Source organism: Prionailurus bengalensis, chromosome C1, assembly GCF_016509475.1.
Source record: "Prionailurus bengalensis isolate Pbe53 chromosome C1, Fcat_Pben_1.1_paternal_pri, whole genome shotgun sequence".
Lineage (NCBI taxonomy): Eukaryota > Metazoa > Chordata > Mammalia > Carnivora > Felidae > Prionailurus > Prionailurus bengalensis.
In genome coordinates this window covers 194,396,384-194,419,123 of record NC_057345.1, presented here as the reverse complement: position 1 = coordinate 194,419,123, position 22,740 = coordinate 194,396,384, and the positions used below count along the sequence as shown (strand labels likewise).

The 22,740-nt window shown below is 39.1% G+C and overlaps 1 protein-coding gene across 3 annotated transcripts in view; it reads left to right on the top strand.

Annotated features, from left to right (window-relative positions):
- Window positions 1-22,740, top strand: part of PLEKHM3 (pleckstrin homology domain containing M3) — a 199,652-nt gene that overhangs the window by 103,548 nt on the left and 73,364 nt on the right. For all 3 annotated transcript variants that reach the window (XM_043577646.1, XM_043577644.1, XM_043577645.1), the window contains one exon: window positions 17,353-17,416. In XM_043577646.1, coding sequence (XP_043433581.1) covers window positions 17,353-17,416 — 64 coding nt within the window. The remainder of the gene's footprint in view (window positions 1-17,352; window positions 17,417-22,740) is intronic.

Below are 22,740 nucleotides of genomic sequence, written 5' to 3'. Positions count from 1 at the left end.
AAAGGTCTTATATGACAAACCCACAGCTAACATCATACTCATTGGTGAAAAGCTGAAAGCTTTTCCTCTAAGATCAGGCAAAAGACAAAGATGCCCACTTTCACCACTTTTATTCAACATTGTGTTAGCAGTTTTAGTTACAGCACTCCCACAAGAAAAAAGAAATAAAAGGTATCCAAATTGGAAAAGAGGAAGTAAACCTGTGCTAGATCCTAAAGACTCCACTACAAAACTGTTAGAATAAATGAATTCAGTACTGTTGCAGGATACAAAATATATGGAAATCTGTTGCAATTATTATGCATTAACAAACAATCAGAAAGAGAAATTAGGAAAACAATCCCATTTACAAGTGTATTAAGAAGAATAAAATACATGGGAATAAATTTAACCAAGAAGGTAAAATACCCTAAAGAGAAAAACTGAGGATGACACAATAGAAGAATATACTGTGCTCAAGGTTTGAAAGAATGTTGTTAAAATGTTCTTACTACCCAAAGCAACGTACAGATTCAGTGCAACCCCTGTCACAATACCAGTGGCATTTTTCACAGAACTAGAACAAGTAAACCTAAAATTTGTATTGAATAGCAAAAGACCTAGAGTAGCAAAAACAATCTTGAGGTATCATGCCTCCTGGTTTCAAACTATATTACAAAGCTATAATCATCAAAACAGCATGGTATTAGCACAAAAACAGACACATAGATGAATAAAACAGAATAGCCCAGAAATAAACCCACTCATATGGTCAACTAATCTACAACAAAGAAGGTAAGAATATACAATGGGGAAAAGACAGTCTCAATAAATGGTGCCTAGAAAATTGGACCACGTTCTTACACCATATACAAAAAATAAACAAAATGAATTAAAGACTTAAATGTGAGACCTGAAACCATAAAACCCCTAGAAGAAAACGTAGGCAGTCAACTTTTGGACATCAGTCTTAGCTATTTTTTTGGATCGTTTTTCTCAGTTGATAAAAAACAAAGCAAAAACAAACAATTGGGACAATATCAAACTAAAAAGCTTTTGCCCCACAAAGGAAGCTATTAATGAAATGGAAAGGTAACCTACTGAATGGGAGAAGATATTTGCAAATAAGGGATCAATATCCAAAATATATAAATAACTCATTAGTATAAAAAAAAACCTGATGAAAAAATGGACAAAGCACCTAAAATAGATATTTTTTTTAAAGAAGACATACAGATAACCAACAGACACATGAAAAGATGCTCAACATCACTAATCATCAGGGAAATGTAAATCAAAACCATAGGAAGATATCCTATCTTTCAGAGTGGCTAGTATCAATACAAGAAATAAAAAATGTTAGCAAAGATATAGAAAAAAGGGATCCCTTATGCAGTGTTGGTGGGAATGTACTTGTTGCAACCACTGTGGAAAAGAGTAAAAAGGTTCCTCCAGAAATTCAAAATAAAACTAAAATCAGATGATCCAGCAATTCCATTTCTGGGTATCTATCTGAAGAAAATGAAAATTCAAAAAGATGTATGTACCCCTGTGTTCATTACAGCATTATTTATAGTAGCCAAGATATGGAAACCACTGAAGTGTCTATCAGTGGATGAATGAATAAAGAAATTGTGGTATACATACACAAAGTGGAATATTACTCAGCCATAATCTGATTTCAAAAATGAAATTTTGGTTGGGGCGCCTGTGTAGCTCAGTCGGTTAAGCATCTGACTTTGGCTCAGGTCATGACCTCATGGTTCACAGGTTCGAGCCCTGCATCCGGGCTCTGTGCTGACAGCTCAGAGCCTGGAGCCTGCTTCGTGGATTCTGTCTGTCTGTCTGTCTGTCTCTCTCTCAAAACATAAATAAAACATTAAAAAAATTAAAATAAATGTTTTTTAAATGAAATCTTGGGGTCACCTGGAGAAATATTGCCGTTTGTGACAACATGGATGGATATAGAGGGTATTATGCTAAGTGAAATAAGCCGGAGAAAGACAAGTACCATGATTTCACTTACATGTAGAATCTAAAAAATAAAACAAAATAATAAACAAAAAATGGAAACAAACTAATTGGTGGTTGCTAAAGAGAGGGTGGAAGGGTGAAATAGGTGAAGAGGATTAAGAGGCACAAATTTCCAGTTGTAAATAAGTCACAGAGATGTAAAATACAGTATAGGGAATTAAAATTTTAATGACAATGTGTGGTGACAGACGGTAACTAGATTTTTAAGTGCTTATTTTCTAATTTATGTAATGTTGAATCACTTTGTTACCTGCAACTAATACTGTATATTAATGACAATTAAAAAGGTTTTTCTAATTGAAATAATACATTTCTTGTTTAAAAAAGGAAAAGATCCCTTCTTAGTCCTCCTTTTTTTTTTTTTTTTTTTTTTTTTTTTTTAGCTATGCCCCAGTTTCTCTTTTTTTAAGGGCTACTTCTTTAAAGAGTAATCCATAGTCCTTCACCCCTCTGCAATCTGACTTCCCTCTTCCTCTCCTGAAATCAGTTCGTTCCAGGTCGCTAATGATTCCCATTTGCCAAATCCAGCAGAAACTTCTCAAGCTTTGTGACAGTCTTACTCATATTATTTGACCTCTCCACTGCCTTGGATGCCACTGACCCTCTTTTTCCTTCTTGAAATCCTCTCCTTTCTTGGCTTTGCTGCTCCTGGCTCTTCTGCTTTTTCTCCCTCCTATCACCTGCTCCTTCCCAGTCTTCTTCCCGCATCCACTCCCTAACTAATACTGTTCTGCCAGGATCCAGTCTGGGTTTTCTGTTTTTCTAATATGTGCTGTCCTGGGCTAGCACTTATGGCTTCACCTAACACCTGTAGGCTAAGGGCACACAAATCTCCTGCCTGGACTCCTGGGCGACTTTTCCTGGACATTCCGCAAACAGTTCTAGTCCTCTGCCCCAACTGAGCTACCTGTTGCGCAAAGACAATTCCTCTTCCTTGTTCCCTATGCCGGTAAGTGGCCATGCCATTTACCTAGTGGACCTAGCCGGAAAACTGAATAATCCCAGGCTCCTTCCTGGCCTTCACTTCCTGTTAGTCAGCATGACCTGTGGATTCTGCTACAGAAATCTATCTTGTGGCAGGCCCACTCTCTACAACCCCAGAGTAGCCATTTAAATTCTGTCCAGGCCCCCATCATTTCTCGCCTCATTTGCAAAAAGTTGTCCATCCCTCTGTCTCTCCCCCATCCCCTTCTGCTGCCGGGGTTCTTTTAAAGTCACAGATCTAACCATACTGTCCTCCTACACTTCTGTGGCAGCCCCATCTCTTTTGAGGTAGATGCGTAGCAAGGCATTGGGAGACCTCTCGTTTCTGGCTCTGCCCTGCCTTTCTAAGCTCCTACCCATCTGTACGTGTGCACTGCTCTTTCTTCCTCCCACACAGCCGGTCCCCTGAGAGCACTTTGCTCACACTGGCCTCTGTGCTGTCACGCGTGCTGCTCCCTCCACCTAGAACTCCCCTCCTTCCACACCTTCAGATTACCAATGGGCAGTTCTCTGAGGCCTTCCGGAGCAGGTGCTCTGCAGGTTTCCCTCACCCCTGCAGGTATGTCTCCCGGTCTCAGTACTCCGCCTTGTGAACTGGAGCCATTTGCTTACTTGCCCGTGTATCCCACTTGTCTGCATATTCTTTGCTATTAAAAAGCCATGTTTTCTCCAAAGCTCCAGGGCCTAGCACAATGCCCGTCACATATTACGTACCCTGCATCTATTTATTGCATTGAAACATATGCTGATTTTAGGTTTTTACCACAGTGACAAGTCATAGAGGTTGTAAGGTTGGATTTCATTTGCATTAAATTCACTGGGAGGTATGATGATCACAAGTAGTGTTTTCTGATGAAATGCAAATAATCATCCATTCTTTATTGAATACATTAATAGTAAAATTAATGCTGACATGACTGTCTTAAAGGGACACCCGGCTTTGCCTCCTGGATATGAATCACTCCCCCAGGGGTCCCTGAAGTGGCTGTGAACTTTTCTCTGCATCCCCTAGGCAGCTCTGCGTGAGGCAGTTTACTGCTACCCAAGCACACACTGGGTCCACAGGTCCTCTGCAGCCCCTTTTAGTACTCAGAGTGTAAGGGAAACTGGCCCCTGGGAGTCCCAACTCGTTCCGTCCATTTCCTAAAGAGCTTGGTCGATTGAGCCAACTTGCCCAGGTAAACCACAGCAGGGAAGAGCCCTTGGTGTCACCCTGATGGGAAGTTGCAGGTGCTTTCCTGGGCTTCGCTTTTATGTTATTATTTACCCCCTTGCTTCCCTTCGGATGGTCTGCCTAAAGGAGATTTTCAGAGACTGTCTTGCAAACCCAACCTGCCGTGAAGATGGGAGGCAGTGAGAAAGAGGAACAGCCTGATATCTGGCCCTGCCTTTGAAACCCTTACCTTCTCTAAGCACAAGAGTGTGTTCCTACTTCTAAATGGCTGGAAAAAAATTTTTTTTTAATTTACATTAAAAAGCACCAGTAAGGAGATACATTTTAATACCTCTCAGTCTTCCCTCTCAGGAAATTTACGGTCGTATTTGACTTTAGTGCTTTTGTGCTACAATTGCCATCCTGAGGGAAAAGAAAAGCTGATTGGCATTATCGTCTTAAAAGCCTGTGGATTTTGTGGCCACCACCATATCTCCTGAACACATCTTCTCCAGACACACTCAGCTTAGTTCCTTTATCTTTTCTGCATATATTGCATTTTCTAGTTCTTTGTGTCTGTTATGACCGACCCCGTATAAATTATGGTAGTAGACACTGACAGGTGGTAGAGAGGAGACAGTAGATGAGGTGCTTCTGCGGGGAGAGAAGACAAACGTGAAATATATTCACACCCAGAAACATTAAACACATAGATAACTTTAGCGGTACAAATAATGTTAGATGACCGTGCTCAAAGCTGGTTAGTTATTGTGAGAAGAGGAGTGGTAGTTAATGAGCAGTGTTTGGAAGCAAGAAGGACCTAGCCCAGTAAGGAGAATCTGGAAATCATTGCTCATCAACTGTGTTCATTGACACATTCATCTCCAGCCCTTGGCACAACACCTGGCTTGTTGTATGCACTCAGTAAGTTGTTAACTGGTTAATGAACGGACTGGCTGTAGTACTCTAGGAAGAGTCTACCAGTACGATTTGATTTGTAAGTTTATAATTATTTCTTACATCCTGTGTACTCTGTCATAGAAGTCTTAGGATTTTAGAGCAGGAAGGACTAAGTGGCAAAACATCGAGATGACCCTGCCCTGTGTTTGTTCCTGCTACGGTCCATTTCAGTCAGTTTCCTTCTCCCACAGTGTCCAGCTGACCTACGTTTGTACAAACCAATGGAAGAGGTAGAAGCTAATCTTGAAATGATTTTCCAGCCTACCTACTTGATTCACTGTCTCCATTTCTTAGCCCTTCTGACACATTGCTTTCATTTTACTTTATTTAAGGGATTTCATTATTAAGCATTTGCTGTTTAAAGATTATTCCTCCCATTGAGTCATGCTCAAACATTCCGTGTCCCCTTATTGGACTATCATATGTTGCTATGCTAGCTGCCCCACTCTAAGACTGCGTCCTAGGTTTCCTATTTGGCATGTATCTTTAGGTCTCAAGTTTTCCTGCAAATGCTTACATTATATATAAATAGGAAACTATAAATGCAATGTTGTATTCAGATTGGATCCTTGACTAGAAAAAAGGACATTAGACAATTGGTGAAATTTGAATAAAGTCTATAATTTGCATAATGCTTCCTTTCTTAGGTTTGGTCAATGCACCATGGTTGTGTACGATGTTAACATCGGGGTAGCCAGGTGAAGTACATGAGGGTTATAAACATTTCACAAATAGAGGAAATGTTAGAAACCTGTAAACATGCTGGTTATTTTTAAAACAATTTTTCAAGCCGGAGAAAAATTGCAGAATGCCAAAGTGTACTTTAGATAATTCCAGGCAGTGTAAGGTAAACAAATAACAACGCCTTTCCCTACTATGCCCCTTCCTATTCAGTTCCCTTCTAGGTCCATCCCATCCACTTTCACAGCTTTCACTGTCCCCTCTGTGCTGATGTCAGAAATGCCCTGGAGTATTCCACATCTCTTCATCCCATATTTCCAAGGCCCATATTTGCTGGCTCTCCTACAAGCACTCTATATTCAGCACGTGTGAAACTCAGTTCTGTATCCCCTGCCCTGACAGCCTGCCCTGTGTAGGCCAGTGACATCACCATCCTGTCACCCAAGCTAGATACTTCAGTCTCTTTTGATTCCTTTCTCCTCTTTCACAGATTCTAAACATTGTCAATTCTTCATCCAAAAGGTCTCCTGTATTACCTATCCCCCACTTTCACTGTCCTCCTGTGGTTACCCCAAAATAGACTCTCAAATACCTGTTGGGACTATCTCTACCTGCAGTCTGCCCATAATCTCTACTGCCTTCAGAAATTGGGCATGACAGAGTATATCAGTGTCACTTTCCTGCTTAAAAATGTATAAATGGCTATATATTGCTTCTGGCCTAAGTAGCAATAACATCTACCTACAAGAGACATGATTTATATAGCTAAATTAGATAGTTAGCCTGCCTCCCTCTTTCCTCTACTCCCACCTTCAAGAAAGTGGAAGGAGTACAGGCCTTTGGAGTTAGAAAGTCCTGACCTTGAATCCCAGATTTGTGACTTTGGACAAATTAGTCTTTGCCTCAGAGCATCAGTTTTTTCTCACATAAAATGGAGGCTATACTTACATGTAGGGCAGTTGTGAGAATTAAATTAAATGATAATGTATGTTGGGGCACCTGGCTGGCTCAATTGGAGGAGCATGTGGCTCTTAATCTCAGGGTCGTGGGTTTGAGGCCCATGTTGGGTATAGAGATTACTTAAATAAATAAAACTCTTAAAAAAAAAAAAGAAGGAAAGAAAGAAAGAAAAGAAATGATGATGTATGTCAAGTGCCCAGCCCCAGTGGCCTTTTCTTACTGTTATTGGTGCTTAATACTATAGGGTGCCAGGAGGAATACATCTCTCAATCATCTCTGTCTTGTATGTGTGTTTTTGAAAATGGAAGTGGTCTACCCTCCACAACAAGGAGCCTGTCTGTAGTAGGGAAACTTAACCCTCACGTGGAGGAATAGGCACTTTTCCCATAACGTACCCACCTGGGCTTGGAATGTGTACCCCCTTCCTGCCACAGGTGTGGCCCTGAACCATTAGAGATGAAGAGTCCAGCCTCAGGTACTATAATGCATTTCCTAGAATATAAGTGCCTTGCCATTCACTCAGTCTATTCTCGTTTCTGTGGACAAAACAGGGCATTTGAGCAGAATTTTTCAGAGCCTATCATACTTACTAGGAGAACTGCAAACAAGCATATGCCTGTACCAGACCTCCATGGGGGAAGGAATTTATCTAACAGGTGCCCTTTCTTCAGTGGCTTAGTACAGTGGCTGACACATAGTTGTGCTTATCAGTATTGGATAGATAGAAAGATGAATGGAAGGATGAAGGAATGATTTAATCTCTAGGATTTGTCTATTAATGCATGCATAATTGAAAGACTGAATAATAAATTTCCTAATGAGCTGGATATTAGCTCAGGGATTCTAAACCTTGGCTGCACTAATCACCAGGAGAATTTTTGTTTCGTTTAACACTGATTTCTGAGTTCTACCCATGCTTATGCCCCGTTGTTTTCTAAAATCTCCCCCAAGTGATTTTAATAGACAGTCAGGGTTGGGGTCAAACATGCCAGACCATTCTAAAAATATGTATCCTGTGCATAACTTACCATTCTCAATTAACAGTTTAGTTATCTTTTCCTCACTTGACTTAACTTTCCTTGGCTTATTACTGGGAATGTCTTATTCACAATTTTCCACCTACTGCCTGGCACAGTGCTTGGTGTATAGAGGACAGTTATAAACGTTAATTGAATAAATTGGTTGTTTCATTTAGGATACAAAAAAAAAATCGCACAGTACCACAAAAGACAGAAAAAAAATGCTGGCACCATGAGTTTTATTTGGGTATGTATGTGTGTTGGTCAGGAGGGTTCTAACCGTCTATACTTTGGTATGATTTTTGTTCATAATCCATTGTTTTTTTTCTCTGTTCACAGTCATTTATCCAGATACTGTAAATTGACAGCAGCTAAATATATTAGACTCTGTCAGGGAATCCCAATTTGAAATATTTCACCCCATTAGTCCCATCTGTACCTATGCACTAAAATTCGTCATGATATATGCAAGAGGATAGTTCATTAATGTGATATCAAGCACCATTGTCCCCATTAAAGAAAGCCATAAAACCCTCTAGACAAAGACACACAGGTTGCCACACCGATTTTCTCAATTCCATAATCTAGTAATTTAGGCATAGAACTGGAAAGATATTTAAAGACATCATGTTCAGTAGTCTTTATTAAACATTGAAGAAGCTGGAACTAGGTGGGTTTTAGGATTTGCCTGAGATGACACAACCTGTGAGAGACACAGCTAGTGCAAGAAACCTGATGTTCTAACCCACCGTGGATTGCATTAGAGTCAAAGGTCAGGATAAATTCCAAGAAATGCCCAATCTTCTAAGACTGAATCAAGAAGAAATGCAAGATCTGAATAGACAAATTATAAATAGTGAAATTGAATCAGTAATCAAAAATTTCCAGCAAATAAAAGTCCAGTACCAGATGGCTTCATAGGTGAATTCTACTAAACATTAAAAAAGAGTTAACACCTATCCTTCTCAAACTATTGCCAAAAAAAAAAAAAAAAAAAGAAGAGAAAGAATACTTCCAAACACATTCTATGAGGCCAGCATTACCCTAATACCAAAACCAGACAAAGACGGTAAAGAAAGAAAGAAAGAAAGAAAGAAAGAAAGAAAGAAAGAAAAGAAAAGAAAAAGAAAAAGGAAGAAAAGAAAATTACAGGCCAGTATCACTGATGAACATACGTACAAGTATCTTCAACAAAATATTAGCAAACCAAATTCAGTAATATATTGAAAGGATAATAGGCAGTGATCAAGCGGGATTTATTCCAGGGATTCAAGGAAGTTTCAATATCCAAAAATACACAGATAATCCACATGATAAACCACATAAACAGAGGGTTAAAAATTATATCATTATCTCAATAGATACAGAAAAAGCATGACAAAATTCAGCATCCACTTACGATAAAAACTCAACAAAGTAAGTCTAGAAGGAACATACCTCAACATGATAAAAGCAATATATGACAAACCCACAAGTAACATCATACTCAATGGTGAAAAGCTAAAAGCTTTTCCTTTAAGATCAGACACAAGACAAAGATGCCCACTCTCACCACTTTTTAAAAAAATATTTTTTAATGTTTACTTTGTCTAGTTTTGATGGGGGGAGGGGCAGAAAGAGAGAAAGAATCCCAAGTAGGCTGCACACTAGCACAGAGCCTGACAGGGCTTGATCCCACAACTGCAAGACCATGACCCAAGCCACTATCAAGAGTTGGAAGTTCAACCAATTGAGCTACCCAGGCGCCCCTCACTCTTACACCTTTTATTCAAATTATGGAAAATGATAAAGCTGAGAAAAAGATAAAAAATAATAGACCATGAGGGGAGAATTAGAGAACTAAGTGATTTAATGAAACGTAAGAATATCTGTATCATAGGAGTTCCAGAAGAAGAAGAGAGAGAGAGAAAGGGGCAGAAGGTTTACTTGAACAAATTATAGCTGAGGACTTCCTCAATGTGGGGAAGGTAGCAGACATGCAAATCCAGGAGGCATAGAGAACTCCCTTCAGATGTAACAAGAATAGGTCTCCACAGCATATTACAGTGACACTGGCAAAATGCAAAGATAAAGAGAGAATTCTGAAAGCAGCTAGGGACAAACGGGCCTTAACCTATAAGGGTAGACACATAAGGGTAGTAGCGGACCTGTCCATGAAACTTGGCAGGCCAGAAGGGAGTGGCAGGAAATATTCAATGTACTGAATAGGAAAAATATGCAGCCAAGAATCCTTTACCCAGCAAGGTTGTCATTCAGAATAGGAGAGATAAAGGCTTTCCAAGACAAACAAAAACTGAAGGAGTTCGTGACCACTAAACCAACCCTGCAAGAGATCTTAAGGGGGAGTCTGTGAGTGGAATGCTATAAAGACTGCAAAAGTCCAGAAACCTCACCACAAGCATGAAATCTACAGATAATACAATGACACTAAATCCATATCTTTCAATAATAACGCTGAATGTAAATGGACTAAATGCTCCAAACAAAAGACATAGGGTATCAGAATAGATAAAAAACAAGATTCATCTACATGCTGTCTATAAGAGACTCATTTTAGACCTGAGGACACCTTCAGATTGCAAGTGAGGGGATGGGGAACCATGTATCATGCTACTGGAAGTCAAAAGAAAGCTGGAGTAGCCATACTTATATCAGACAAACTAGACTTTAAACTAAAGGCTGTAACAAGAGATGAAGAAGGGCATTATATAATAATTACAGAGTCTATCGGTCTATCCATCAAGAAGAGCTAACAATTATAAATGTTTATGCACCCAATTTGAGAACACCTGTATATATAAATCAATTAATCACAAACATAAACAATCTTATTGATAAGAATGCAGTAACTACAGGTGACTTTAATACTCCACTTACAACAATGGACAGATCATCTAGGCAGAAAATCAATAAAGAAACAGTGACCTTGAATGATACACTGGACTAGATGGACTGGAAAGATATATTCAGAACTTTTCATCCAAAAGCAGAATACACATTCTTCTCAGGTGCACATGGAACATTCTCCAGAATAGATTACATACTGGGTCACAAAACAGCTCTCAATAAATCAAAAATAATTGAGATCATACCATGCACCCTTAAGATCACAATGCTATGAAACTTGAAATCAACCATGAGAAAAAGTTTGGAAAACCTCCAAATGCATGGAGATTAAAGAACACCTTGCTAAAGAATGAATGGGTCAACCAGGCAATTAAAGAAGAAATTTAAAAATATATGGAAACAAATGAAAATGAAAACACAACAGTCCAAACCCTTTGGCATGCAGCAAAAGAAGTCCTAAGAGGAAAATACATTGCAGTCCAGGCCTATCTCAAGAAACAAGAAAAATCGCCAATACAAAATCTGACAGCACACCTAAAGGAACTAGAAGCACAACAGCAAAGAAACCCCAAGGCCAGCGGAAAAAGAGAAATAATAAGACTACAGCAGAAATAAACAATGTAGAATCCAAAAAAAAAAAAAACCCAAAAAACAACAACAACAAAAAAACATTAAACAGATCAATGAAACTAAGAGCTGGTTTTTTGAAAAAATAAACAAAATTGATAACCCCTTAGTCAGACTTCTCAAAAAGAAAAAAAGAGAGGACCCAAATATATAAAACAAGAATGAAAGAGAGATCACAACCAACACCACAGAAATACAATTACCAGAGAATACTATGAAAAAATGTATGCCAACAAAGTGGACAATCTGGAAGAAATGGACAAATTCCTAGATATCCACACACTACCAAAACTCAAATGGGAAGAAATAGAAAACTTGAATAGACCCATAACTAGTCTAGAAGAAATTGAATCAGTTTTCAAAAATCTTCCAACAAATAAAGAGTCCTGGGCCAGATGGCTTCCCAGAGTAATTCTACCAGACTTAAAGCAGAGTTAACATTTATCCTTCTTAAGCTGTTCCAAAAAATAGAAATGGAGGGAAAGCTTCTGGACTCATTCTATGAAGCCAGCATTACCTTGATTCCCAAACCAGACAGAGACCCCACAAAAAAAAAGGAGAATTACAGGCCAATATCCCTGATTAACATGGATGCAGAAAATCTCAACAAGATACTAGCAAATCGAATTCAACAGCGTATTAAAAGAATTATTCAGGGGCGCCTGGGTGGCGCAGTCGGTTAAGCGTCCGACTTCAGCCAGGTCACGATCTTGCAGTCTGTGAGTTCGAGCCCCGCTTCGGGCTCTGGGCTGATGGCTCAGAGCCTGGAGCCTGTTTCCGATTCTGTGTCTCCCTCTCTCTCTGCCCCTCCCCCGTTCATGCTCTGTCTCTCTCTGTCCCCAAAATAAAAAACGTTGAAAAAAAAATTTATAAAAAAAAAAAAAGAATTATTCACCATGATCAAGTGGGATTCATTCTTGGGCTGCAGGGCTGTTTCAATATTCACAAATCAATGTGATATATCACATTAGTAAAAGGAAGGATAAGAACCATATGATCCTGTCAATAGATTCAGAAAAACCATTTGACAAAATACAGCATCTTTTCTTAATAAAAACCCTCAAGAAAGTCCGAACAGAAGGAACCTACCTTAACATCATAAAAGCCATATATGAAAAGCCCACAGCTAATATCCTCAATGGGGAAAAATTGAGAGCTTTCCCCCTGAGATCAGGGACACGACAAGGATTTGCACTCTCACCTCACCACTGTTGTTTAACATAGTGTTGGAAGTCCTAGCCTCAGTAATCAGACAACAAAATGTAATAAAAGGCATCCAAATTGGCAAAGCAGCCAAACTTTAACTTGTCACAGATGACATGATACTCTACATGGAAAACCCAAAAGATCCCACCAAAAAGCTGCTAGAACCATACATGAATTCAGCAACGTCGCAGGATATAAAATCAGTGTACAGGAATCGGTTGCATTTCTATACACCAATAATGAAGCAACGGAGATATCAAGGAATTGATCCCATTTACAATTGCACCAAGTACCATAAAATACCTAGGAATAAACCTAACCAAAGAGGTAAAAGATCTGTATGCTGAAAACTATAGAAAACTTATGAAGGAAATTGAAGAAGACACAAAGAAATAGAAAAACATTTCATACTCATGGATTAGAAGAATATTGTTAAAATGTCAGTACTACCGAAAGCAATTTATACATTCAGTACAATCCCAATCAAAATTGCACAGGCATTCTTCTCAGAGCTAGAACAAGCAATCCTAAAATTTGTATGGAACCACAAAAGACCCCAAATAGCCAAAGTTATGCTGAAAAAGAAAGCCAAAGCAGGAAGCATCACAATCTCAGACTTTAGCCTCTACTACAAAGCTGTAATCATCAAGACAGTATGGTATTGGCACAAAAACAGACACATAGACCAATGGAATAGAATAGAGAACCCAAAATTGGATCCACAAATGTATGGCCAACTAATCTTTGACAAAGCAGGAAAGAGTATCCAATGGAAAAAAGACAGTCTCTTTAGCAAATGGTGCTGGGAAAACTAGACAGTAACATGCAGAAGAATGAAACTGGACCACTTTTTTACACCATACACAAAAATAAACTCAAAATGGATGAAAGACCTAAATGTGAGACAGGAAACCATCAAAACCTTAGAGGAGAAAACAGGCAACAACCTCTTTGACCTCAGCTACAGCAATTTCTTGCTCAACATGTCTCCAAAGGCAAGGGAAATAAAAGCAAAAATGAACTACTGGGACCTCTCAAGATAAAAACCTTCTGCAATGCAAAGGAAACAATCAACAAAACTAAAAGGCAACTGATGGAATGGGAAAAGATATTTGCAAATGACATATCGGATAAGGGGCTAGTATCCAAAATCTATAAAGACCTTACCAAACTCAACACTCAAGAAACAAATAATCCAGTGAAGAAATGGGCAGAAGACATGAATAGACACTTCTCCAAAGAATACATCCAGATGGCCAACCAACACATGAAAACATGCTCAACATCACTCATCATCAGGGAAATACAAATCAAAACCACATTGAGATACCACCTCAAACCAGTCAGAGTGGCTAAAAATTAACAACATGGAAAACAACAGATGCTGGTGAGGATGTGGAGAAATGAGAACCCTCCGGCACTGTTGGTGGGAATGCAAACTGGTGCTGCCACTCTGGAAAACAGTGTGGAGGTTCCTCAAAAAAGTAAAAATAGAACTACCCTACAACGCAGCAATAGCGCTACCAGGAATTTATCCAAGGGATACAGGAGTGCTGATTCATAGGGGCACATGTACCCCAATGTTTATAGCAGTACTTTCAAAAATAGCTAAATTATGGAAAGAGCCTAAATGTCCCATCAGCTGATGAATGGATAAAGAAGATGTGGTTTATACATACAATGGAATACTACTTGACAATGAGAAAGAATGAAATCCTGCCATTTTCAGCAATGTGGATTAAACTGGAGGGTACTATGTTAAGTTAAATAAGTCAGTCAGAGAAAGACAGATATCATGTTTTCACTCAAATGTGGAACTTTAACAGAAGACCCTAGGGGAAGGGAAGGGGAAAAAATAGTTACAAAACAGAGAGGGAGGGAGGGAGGCAAACCTTAAGAAACTCTAAAATACAGAGAACAAACTGAGGGTTGATTTGGGCGGGGGCATTAGAGGGGGAAAGGGGTGATGGAAATTGAGGAGGACACTTGTTGGGATGAGCACTGGGTGTTGTATGTAAGCGATGAATCACGAGAATCTACCCCCAAAACCAAGAGCACACTGTATACACTGTATGTTAGCCAATTTGACAATAAATTATATTAATTAATTAGTTAATTAAAATAAATTTTTTATGTTTATTGTTTACTTTTGAGGGGGGGTGGGGCAGAGAGAGAATCCTAAGAAGGCTGCACATAGCACAGACCCTGATGTGGGGCTTGATCCCACAACTGTAATACCATGACCCAAGCCAATATCAAGAGTTGGATGCTCAACCAACTGAGCCCCACAGGTGCCCCTCTATCTTACCACTTTTATTCAACATGGTATTGGAAGTCCTAGCTATAACAATCAAGAAAAAAAAAAGGCATCCAAATTGGAAAAGAGAAGTAAAACTGTGACTATTTGCAAATAACATGACACTATGTATAGAAAACCGTAAAGACTCCACTAAAAAATGATTAGAACTGATAAATGAATTCAGTACTGTTGCAGGAAACAAAATTAATATACAGAAATCTTTTACAATTCTATACACTAATAACTATCAGAAAGAGAAATTATGAAAACAATATCATTTACAGTTGCATCAAGAAAAAAATACCTAGGAATAACTTTAATTGAGGAAATGAAACACCTGTACACTGAGAATGGTAAAACACCAATGAAAGAAATTGAAGCCAATACAAATAAATGGGAAGACATACCATGGACTGGAACAAATAATATTGTTAAAATGTCCATACATCCAAATCTGACCTACAGTCTGCAGATTCAGTGGAATCCCTATGAAAATACTTATGCCGGGGCGCCTGGGTGGCGCAGTCGGTTAAGTGTCCGACTTCAGCCAGGTCACAATCTCGCGGTCCGGGAGTTCGAGCCCCGCATCGGGCTCTGGGCTGATGGCTCAGAGCCTGGAGCCTGTTTCCGATTCTGTGTCTCCCTCTCTCTCTGCCCCTCCCCCGTTCATGCTCTGTCTCTCTCTGTCCCCAAAATAAATAAATGTTGAAAAAAAAAAAAAAAAGAAAATACTTATGCCATTTTTCACAAAACTAGAACAGGTAATCCCAAAATTTGTACGCAGCTACAAAGACCCTGCATAGCCAAAGCAATCTTCAGAAAGAACAAAGCCCTGATCTCCAACTATACTACAAAGTTATCATAATGAAAATACAATGGCAGTGGCACAAAAATAAATGCATTAATTAATGGAACAGAAGAGAAAATCCAGAAATAAACCCATGCTTAGATGTTCAATTAATGTTCAACAAAGGAAACAAGAACATACAATGGGGAAAAGACAATCTCCTCAATAAATGATGTTGGGAAAACTGGACCATTTTTTTAAAATCATATACAAAACAAACTCAAAATGGAGTAAAGACTTAAATGTAAGGCCTGAAACCACGAAACTCCTAGAAGAAAACATAGGTAATAGGTTCTTGGACATTGATCTTAACGTTATTTTTTTTTGGATCTGTCTCCTCAGGCAGAGGCAACAAAAGCAAAGGCAAAAACAAACAAAAAAATCAAATGGTACTACATAAAACTAAAAAACTTTTGCACAGTGAAGAAAACCATCAACAAAAAGGTAACCTACTGAATGGGAAAAGAGATATGCAAATTACATAACTGATAAGGGATTAATATCCAAAATATATAAAGAACTCAATTCAATATCATAAAAAGAAATCAATTAAAAAATAGGCAAAGAATCTGAAGACATTTCTCCAAAGATGACATACAGATGGCCAACAGACACATGAAAAGATGCTCAACATCACTAATCATCAGGGAAATGTAAATCAAGACCACCATGAGACATCACCTCACATCTGTCAGAATGGCTAGGATAAAAAAGACAAGTAACATATGTTGGTGAAGATATGGAGAAAAGGGAACCTTTGTGTACTATTGATAGGAATATAATTTGCTGCAGTCACCATGGAAAACAGTATGGAGTTTCCTCAAAAAATTAAAACTAAAACTAAAACATATGATCCAGCAATTCCACTTCTGGGTATTTATCCACAGAAAAAATTTGAAAAGAATATGCACTCTTACATTCATTGCAATATTATTTTTAACAGCCAAGATAGGGAAGCAACCTAAATGTCCATCAGTAGGTGAATGGATTAAGAAGAGGTAATATCTACATACAATGGAATATTACCCAGCCATGAAAAAGAATGAAACTTACCCATTTGCAAAAACATGGATGGACCTAGAAGGTATAATGCTAAGTGAAATAGGACAGAGAAAGACCAATGCTGTATGATTTCACTTATATGTGGAAACTATAAAAAAAGCACACAAAACAGAAACAGACTCAAAGACACAGGGAATAATATGGTGGCTGTCAGAGGGGAGGGGGTGGGGTAAAGGATGATAGATGGGAAGGGGATTAAAAGGTACAAACTTCTAGTTATAAAATAAGACACAGTGGTGCAATGTACAGCACAGGAAATGTAGTTACTAATACATAACAACTTTGTATGGTGATAGATGGTAGTTAGATTTATCACGATGATCACTTCATAATGTATATAACTATTCAATCACTTTGTTAAATACCTGAAACTAATAGAATATTGTATGTCAGCTACACTTCAATTAAAAAAAAAGAGCATTACTTCTTTTTGTCCTGAAATAAACTCATTAAGGAATTAAAAAAAAAAAAAAAAGAAATCAAAGACCAAACTTTTACTTCCATCTCAGTATCTGTTAGAAAGAAAAAGGGTGGGTATTGTTACAGTTTCCTCAGAGACTGTTGGGAGGAGGAGTGTTGGGGCAAAGGGAAGAAGGTAGAGGAAAGGGATCTTGAATGAGACTTTGAAACTTACCAGGAAGTGTGTTTTGTGGCAGTCAACACAGTTCATTTGTCTTTCTGTCCTTGTTTTCAGAATTTTCCCCAGAGAATACCTCCTTCAACAGATCCACCTGTATTCCCTCGCTGATCTGCAGCAGGTAAGCACTCAGAAGGGCCATTTCATTGCTCTTTTCTCATTGGGAAAGGGTCTTTGTTGATTATGGTGTAGGTACTGAATTCTGCCATCATTGGGGTAGTTTCTTCATAAGCCCTGATAATCAGTTTCTACTCAGAATGAGAAAAAAAAATTACTATAAAAAAATATTACAGGACAATAAGAAATGCTGGCAAGGATACGTAGAGACCAGAGCTCTCATACATTGTTGGTGGGAATGTGAACTGGTTGGTACAGCCACTTTGGGAGACAGTTTGGTGGTCTCTCAAAAAGTTAAACCAAGTTACAATATGAACCAGCAGTTAGTTCCACTCCTAGAATATACCCAAGAGAATTGAAAACTTATGTCCATGTAAAACTTGTACACCAATGTTCAGAGCAGCATTATTCATAATACCAAAGAATAGAAGTAACCCAGTGTTCATCAGCTGGTGAACAGATAAACAAAATGCTATATATCCACACAATGGAATATTATTTGGCCATGAAAAGGAGCAACATACATGCTACAACATAGGTGAATCTTGAAAACATCATGCTGAAAGGAGCCAGACAGAAAAGTATATGTATGATTCTGTTTAAATGAAATGTCCAAAATAGGCAAATCCACAGACAGAAAGTGGACAGATGAGTGGTTATCAGCACCTGGGGAGAACAAGGGAATGACTGGTGATGGCCTGGGGGTTTCCTTTGAGGCTGACCAAGGTGTTCTGGAATGATAACGGTGATGGTGGCACAACTTTGTGAATGTACTAAAACCCACTTTGGAAGAGTGAAGTTTATGGTATGTGAATTATATCTCAATAAAAAATTATGCAAAGAAAGAATATCTGAAAGGCAATGACTGTATGAAACTCTTTGACTTGTGCTTAAGTCACTTAAGGGAGGACCTTAAAGTTTAATGAAACATAAGAAATCATATAAGAGTCAAAATCATCTTTTAAAACTTTTATTAGTGCTCGTCCTTTTAATGATTGACCAGGTTAGCAACCAAGATGAAAACCAATATTTTTTCTGTTCAACCCAAAGTCCTGAATATGTTAAGCTTTGGTTAATCATTTAAATCAACAACTCACTGCCTAAGCAGCTTTTAGACGCTAAAAGCTTTCCATATATCTATCTATTCTTTCCAGAGTCAATTAAAAAGATAATTGTGACAACTTCCTAAGCATCTCAAATTGTTCTGATTCTGTTCTTTTGTTTATCATTGTTGTCCTCTGCTGGTTTCGCCCACAGAAATAAGGTCCGCTTAAAAACTGTTGAGATCCTTCAGTCATTTTACAAGACTTTAAAGTGTTGTTGTTTTTTAACTTCAAACTTTGGTGTTTTCTTCGTACAGTCTGAGGGAGGAAAGTTATTTTAAATGGTAGTAGTTTTAGAGAATTTAGTTGGAACGATCTGAGAGAATAGGAGTGTTTTAACTTCCATGTGTATATCAAGTTTAACCTATTTGCACATATCAGCTTGTTCTATTCTTCAGTCCTGTATACCCTTTACTACCTAATCGAGCGGCAATGATCTGCTGGCTGGGGTGGGAAAAGGTATATTACAATTGCCCAGTGGTGTTCAAGGAGAAGAATTGATTAAAATATCTATTACACACTTATCTATTTTCTAGAACTTCACTTGATCATAGTATCTGAGAACCCATTTGAGAAGTATGTTTAAAGGCATGGACATAGTCTTGTAAGGGTGGTTTAAAATAGAATGGGTGGGTTCCAAAGTGAGTAGTTTTTGAGGAAGCCTTTTTTTTTTTTTAAAGCTTATTTTGAGAGAGAGAGAGCATGCCCATGCAGGCAGGGAAGGGGCAGAGAGAGAGAGGGAGAGAGAATCCCAAGCAAGCCCCACTCTCAGTGCAGAGCCTGACGTGGGGCTCGATCTCAAGACCTAAGCTGAAATCAAGAGTCGGAGGCTTAACTGACTGAGCCACCCAGGCACCCCTGAGGAAGCCTTTCAAAAATGGTTACCAGATGAAAAGAAGGAATCAGAGCAATTCCATATTCATTTTGGGGTATCAGAGTAGTGTATCCATTTGGCACGATAAAGCCTGCTATTTAAAGCTTCCCTATGCCTTGCAGACTTCCCCCGCACCGCCCCCTTGTATAATCAAACCACATATGCCACGCAGCTCACTTAAGTCAGTGACAGCAGTATTCCTGGTGGGCTGGACCATTAGCCCCTGGAGCCCCATAAGCAGCTTAATCAGTTTTCAGCCTCAGTAGTAAAGCGATAGAGGCAATCAGCAGCTCATCAAACTCCCCGGGTTGAGGGGATGGCTAGAGCTCTGTGCATCCATTTAATACACAACAGCTCACTCTAACCTGGTTCTTTGTGCCTGGTTTTAAGATCCTCAGACTTATCATATTTAGAGGAAGTTTAATTCAATTACTTTTTCTGCCTGAAGTGGTTTAAATTGAATTTAGCTTTTGATCTGTCCGCATCTAGGCTATCAGTACTGAAGGGCACCTCCACCCCATTTTCTCTTAGTTTCTCAGTTTCAGGCATGTTTTCTGAATCCGGACTGTTCTTGCAAATACGTAAGAGAAGGGAGCACAAGAGGAGAAAAAAAATGCACTATTGGTCTGTGACAGAGTGTGAGTGACAGCAGGCAGTCCAGCCTAACTGATGGAGCTGCCGGCCCTGTGCTGTCCTGTCCCCTTCTGTCCTGTGTGTGGCTGCACGGTCATCCCGTTTCATGTCAGCTTTAGGAGTTTTAAAGTTATTTCCCCCCCATTTCATTTCCCTCTGCACTCCTAAAATAAAGGTTTCTATAAAAGCAGATCTAGCACATCAAATAACTACAGAAAAATGAACTTCAGTTTATAAATTTTGCAGGGGGTAGAAGGTACGCTACAGGAAGTAACTGAAGAGTTAGACACCTTGAATGACAATAACATAAATATCTTTCCTAAAGGCATAGACTGCTCTCCACAGATTCCTCCTCAGTGAATTCGATTTTTTCCATTAGCATTTACTTAAAAAACAAAATGTGAACATCAACCAAAAATCAAACAAGGTAAGAATTTGGTGATGGTGTGGACATCACCAAAAACCAAACAAGGTAAGAATTTAAGAAACATGGTAAAGGGGGACTTACGATTTAAGCGTCTATAATCTTAAAATAACAAGTACACAAAACACTACTAATAGCTAAGATAAACGTGCTGGAAGAATTCTGGTATCAAAAAATTTGCTTCCTTCTCATATCTCTGTTTTCATTTATATAAGTAACAATCCCAAAGTTGAGGAGACAGACTCAGTTCAACAGCGTGGCTGGAGGTTTCAAGCTACCTGAATGCTTCTGATGTTACATTCAAGACCAATTGCTCCCCGCTTCTCATTTTCTAAACTTAGTGGCCTCCTTTACACACATTCTTCTTTACATCTGTACGCTTGGGTGTGAGGAGACGAACCGCACAGACTAACCCTGCTTAGCGGAAGAGGCTCCCTGCACTTGTTCTGGGAGCTGTAGTTGCCTGCTTGCTGGCCAGTGAGTGCCAATTATCGGCAAAGGTTATAGCTCATGCTGGTACCGAGTCCCCAGTTGTCTGTTTATTTCACCAGTGATTAAGTTGCTCACTGGGTTTTACTAGCACCTCATAAAGGTAGTAGTTGAACAACACAGTCATTACGTGACTATAATCAGTTGGCAGCATTATAACATGCAACACAGAAGATGGGACCAAGTACTCCTCCTGCCTTGTAGCAGGTCCAAGGACAGCAAAAGACAGGGACGGAGGCTCTCCAAATCCTAGGAACTCAGAGGGGCACTGACTGGAGCCCATCATTTCTTAAGTCTAGAATTTCAGGTGAATCTCTCTCCAGGATAGTAGATACTGTTAGAGAAACTTATTCAATCCATGTTCTTTGAATATAAGTCTAACATAATATATTGTTGATTTTTTTTTAATGTTTATTTTGAGAGAGGGGGAGGGAGAGCAGGTATGCATGCATGTGACCGGTGGAGGAGGAGGAGGAAGAGGAGGAGGAGGAGGAGGAGGAGGAGGAGGAGGAGGAGAGAGAATCTCAAGCAGCCTCCACACTGTCAGCACAGAGCCCAACACGGGGCTTGATCCCAGCAACCATGAGATCATGACCTGAGCTGAAGTCAAGAGTCAGATGCTTCACTGACTGATCCAAATAGAATCATAAGCAGAAGCTTTCTTTCAGGAGGTGTGATTGCAGTGTTTTCTTTGTTTTTTAAATGACAGAGCAGTTCCTTATAAAGGATTTGGCAGACAAGGACTAAGCATATATCAATGAATGAACAAGTACTGAGGCATGTTTTGAATGGGGGAAACTGAGGCACTGCTTTTTAAAAGCTTTCTCCTGCTTTGATACTTCAAGAGGGGGAAGTAGAAAATAATTTGTGTCTTGTTATTTTCTGTCTGTCCGGCATTTTCACAAATCCATGGAAAGGCTAAATTAAGATAGGGATATGATAAAAAGATAAGCCCCAAGGAATCAGCAGGAACAATACCATAACTCTCAATGCATTAGCTTTCTGCAGTAGCTCTCCCCTTTCCCTGTAAAGTACATGACAGACCGTCTTCTTACTTACATTGCTGATAGGAAAACTCCACATTTTACCAATAGAATACATTAGTATATGTAAGTTAACATTCAAGAGATTATTGTTGCTCTTAAGGAACAAATCAGAACCCTGGTTTAATAGCTCATTCCCCAGACTGTGTAAGTGACAGGAGAATTCTTCTCAAGTTCCTTCTGTTTGCCAAAAGGAAAGGTCAGATTTAACTTCTAAATTTTAGCTACCTGTGCTCTTGTGACAAAACCTAAAAATGTATATTAATGACCAACTCTTCTGGTGTTACTCACCTTTGGGGCGTATGTAAGCTAAGCATTGAATGATTCTATTTGTACATGATTCATGAGAAAGGATACTGGAGGATCCCATGGGTGAGGCAGTTGGTTAAAGCAGCCCCTCCCCTCGACTCCCTCCACTGCCTACCACCTACCCAACACGCACCCCACTGTTGTGGGACAATCTCAGGAGCTGATTTCCCCATCATCCACCTTCCCCCAGCCCTCAGTTTCAAACTAGACCTTACCTTCAAGTTAAGGCAATTTAGATTCCAGTTAATACAAAATACTACCTGAGAAGAATAAATTATTTTGTCACAAGTTCTTTTGTCTTGTTAATAAGTTGAAAGCACAGGATGATATTCAAGAGGAGATATATTTCAACAGATAGGATGATGCAAAAAAGATGGAACAGTCTGGAATTTGGAATACTTACTAAAAAGATGTAAAGTGGGAAGGATGCCAGAGGGGAGGGTCCATAGCACT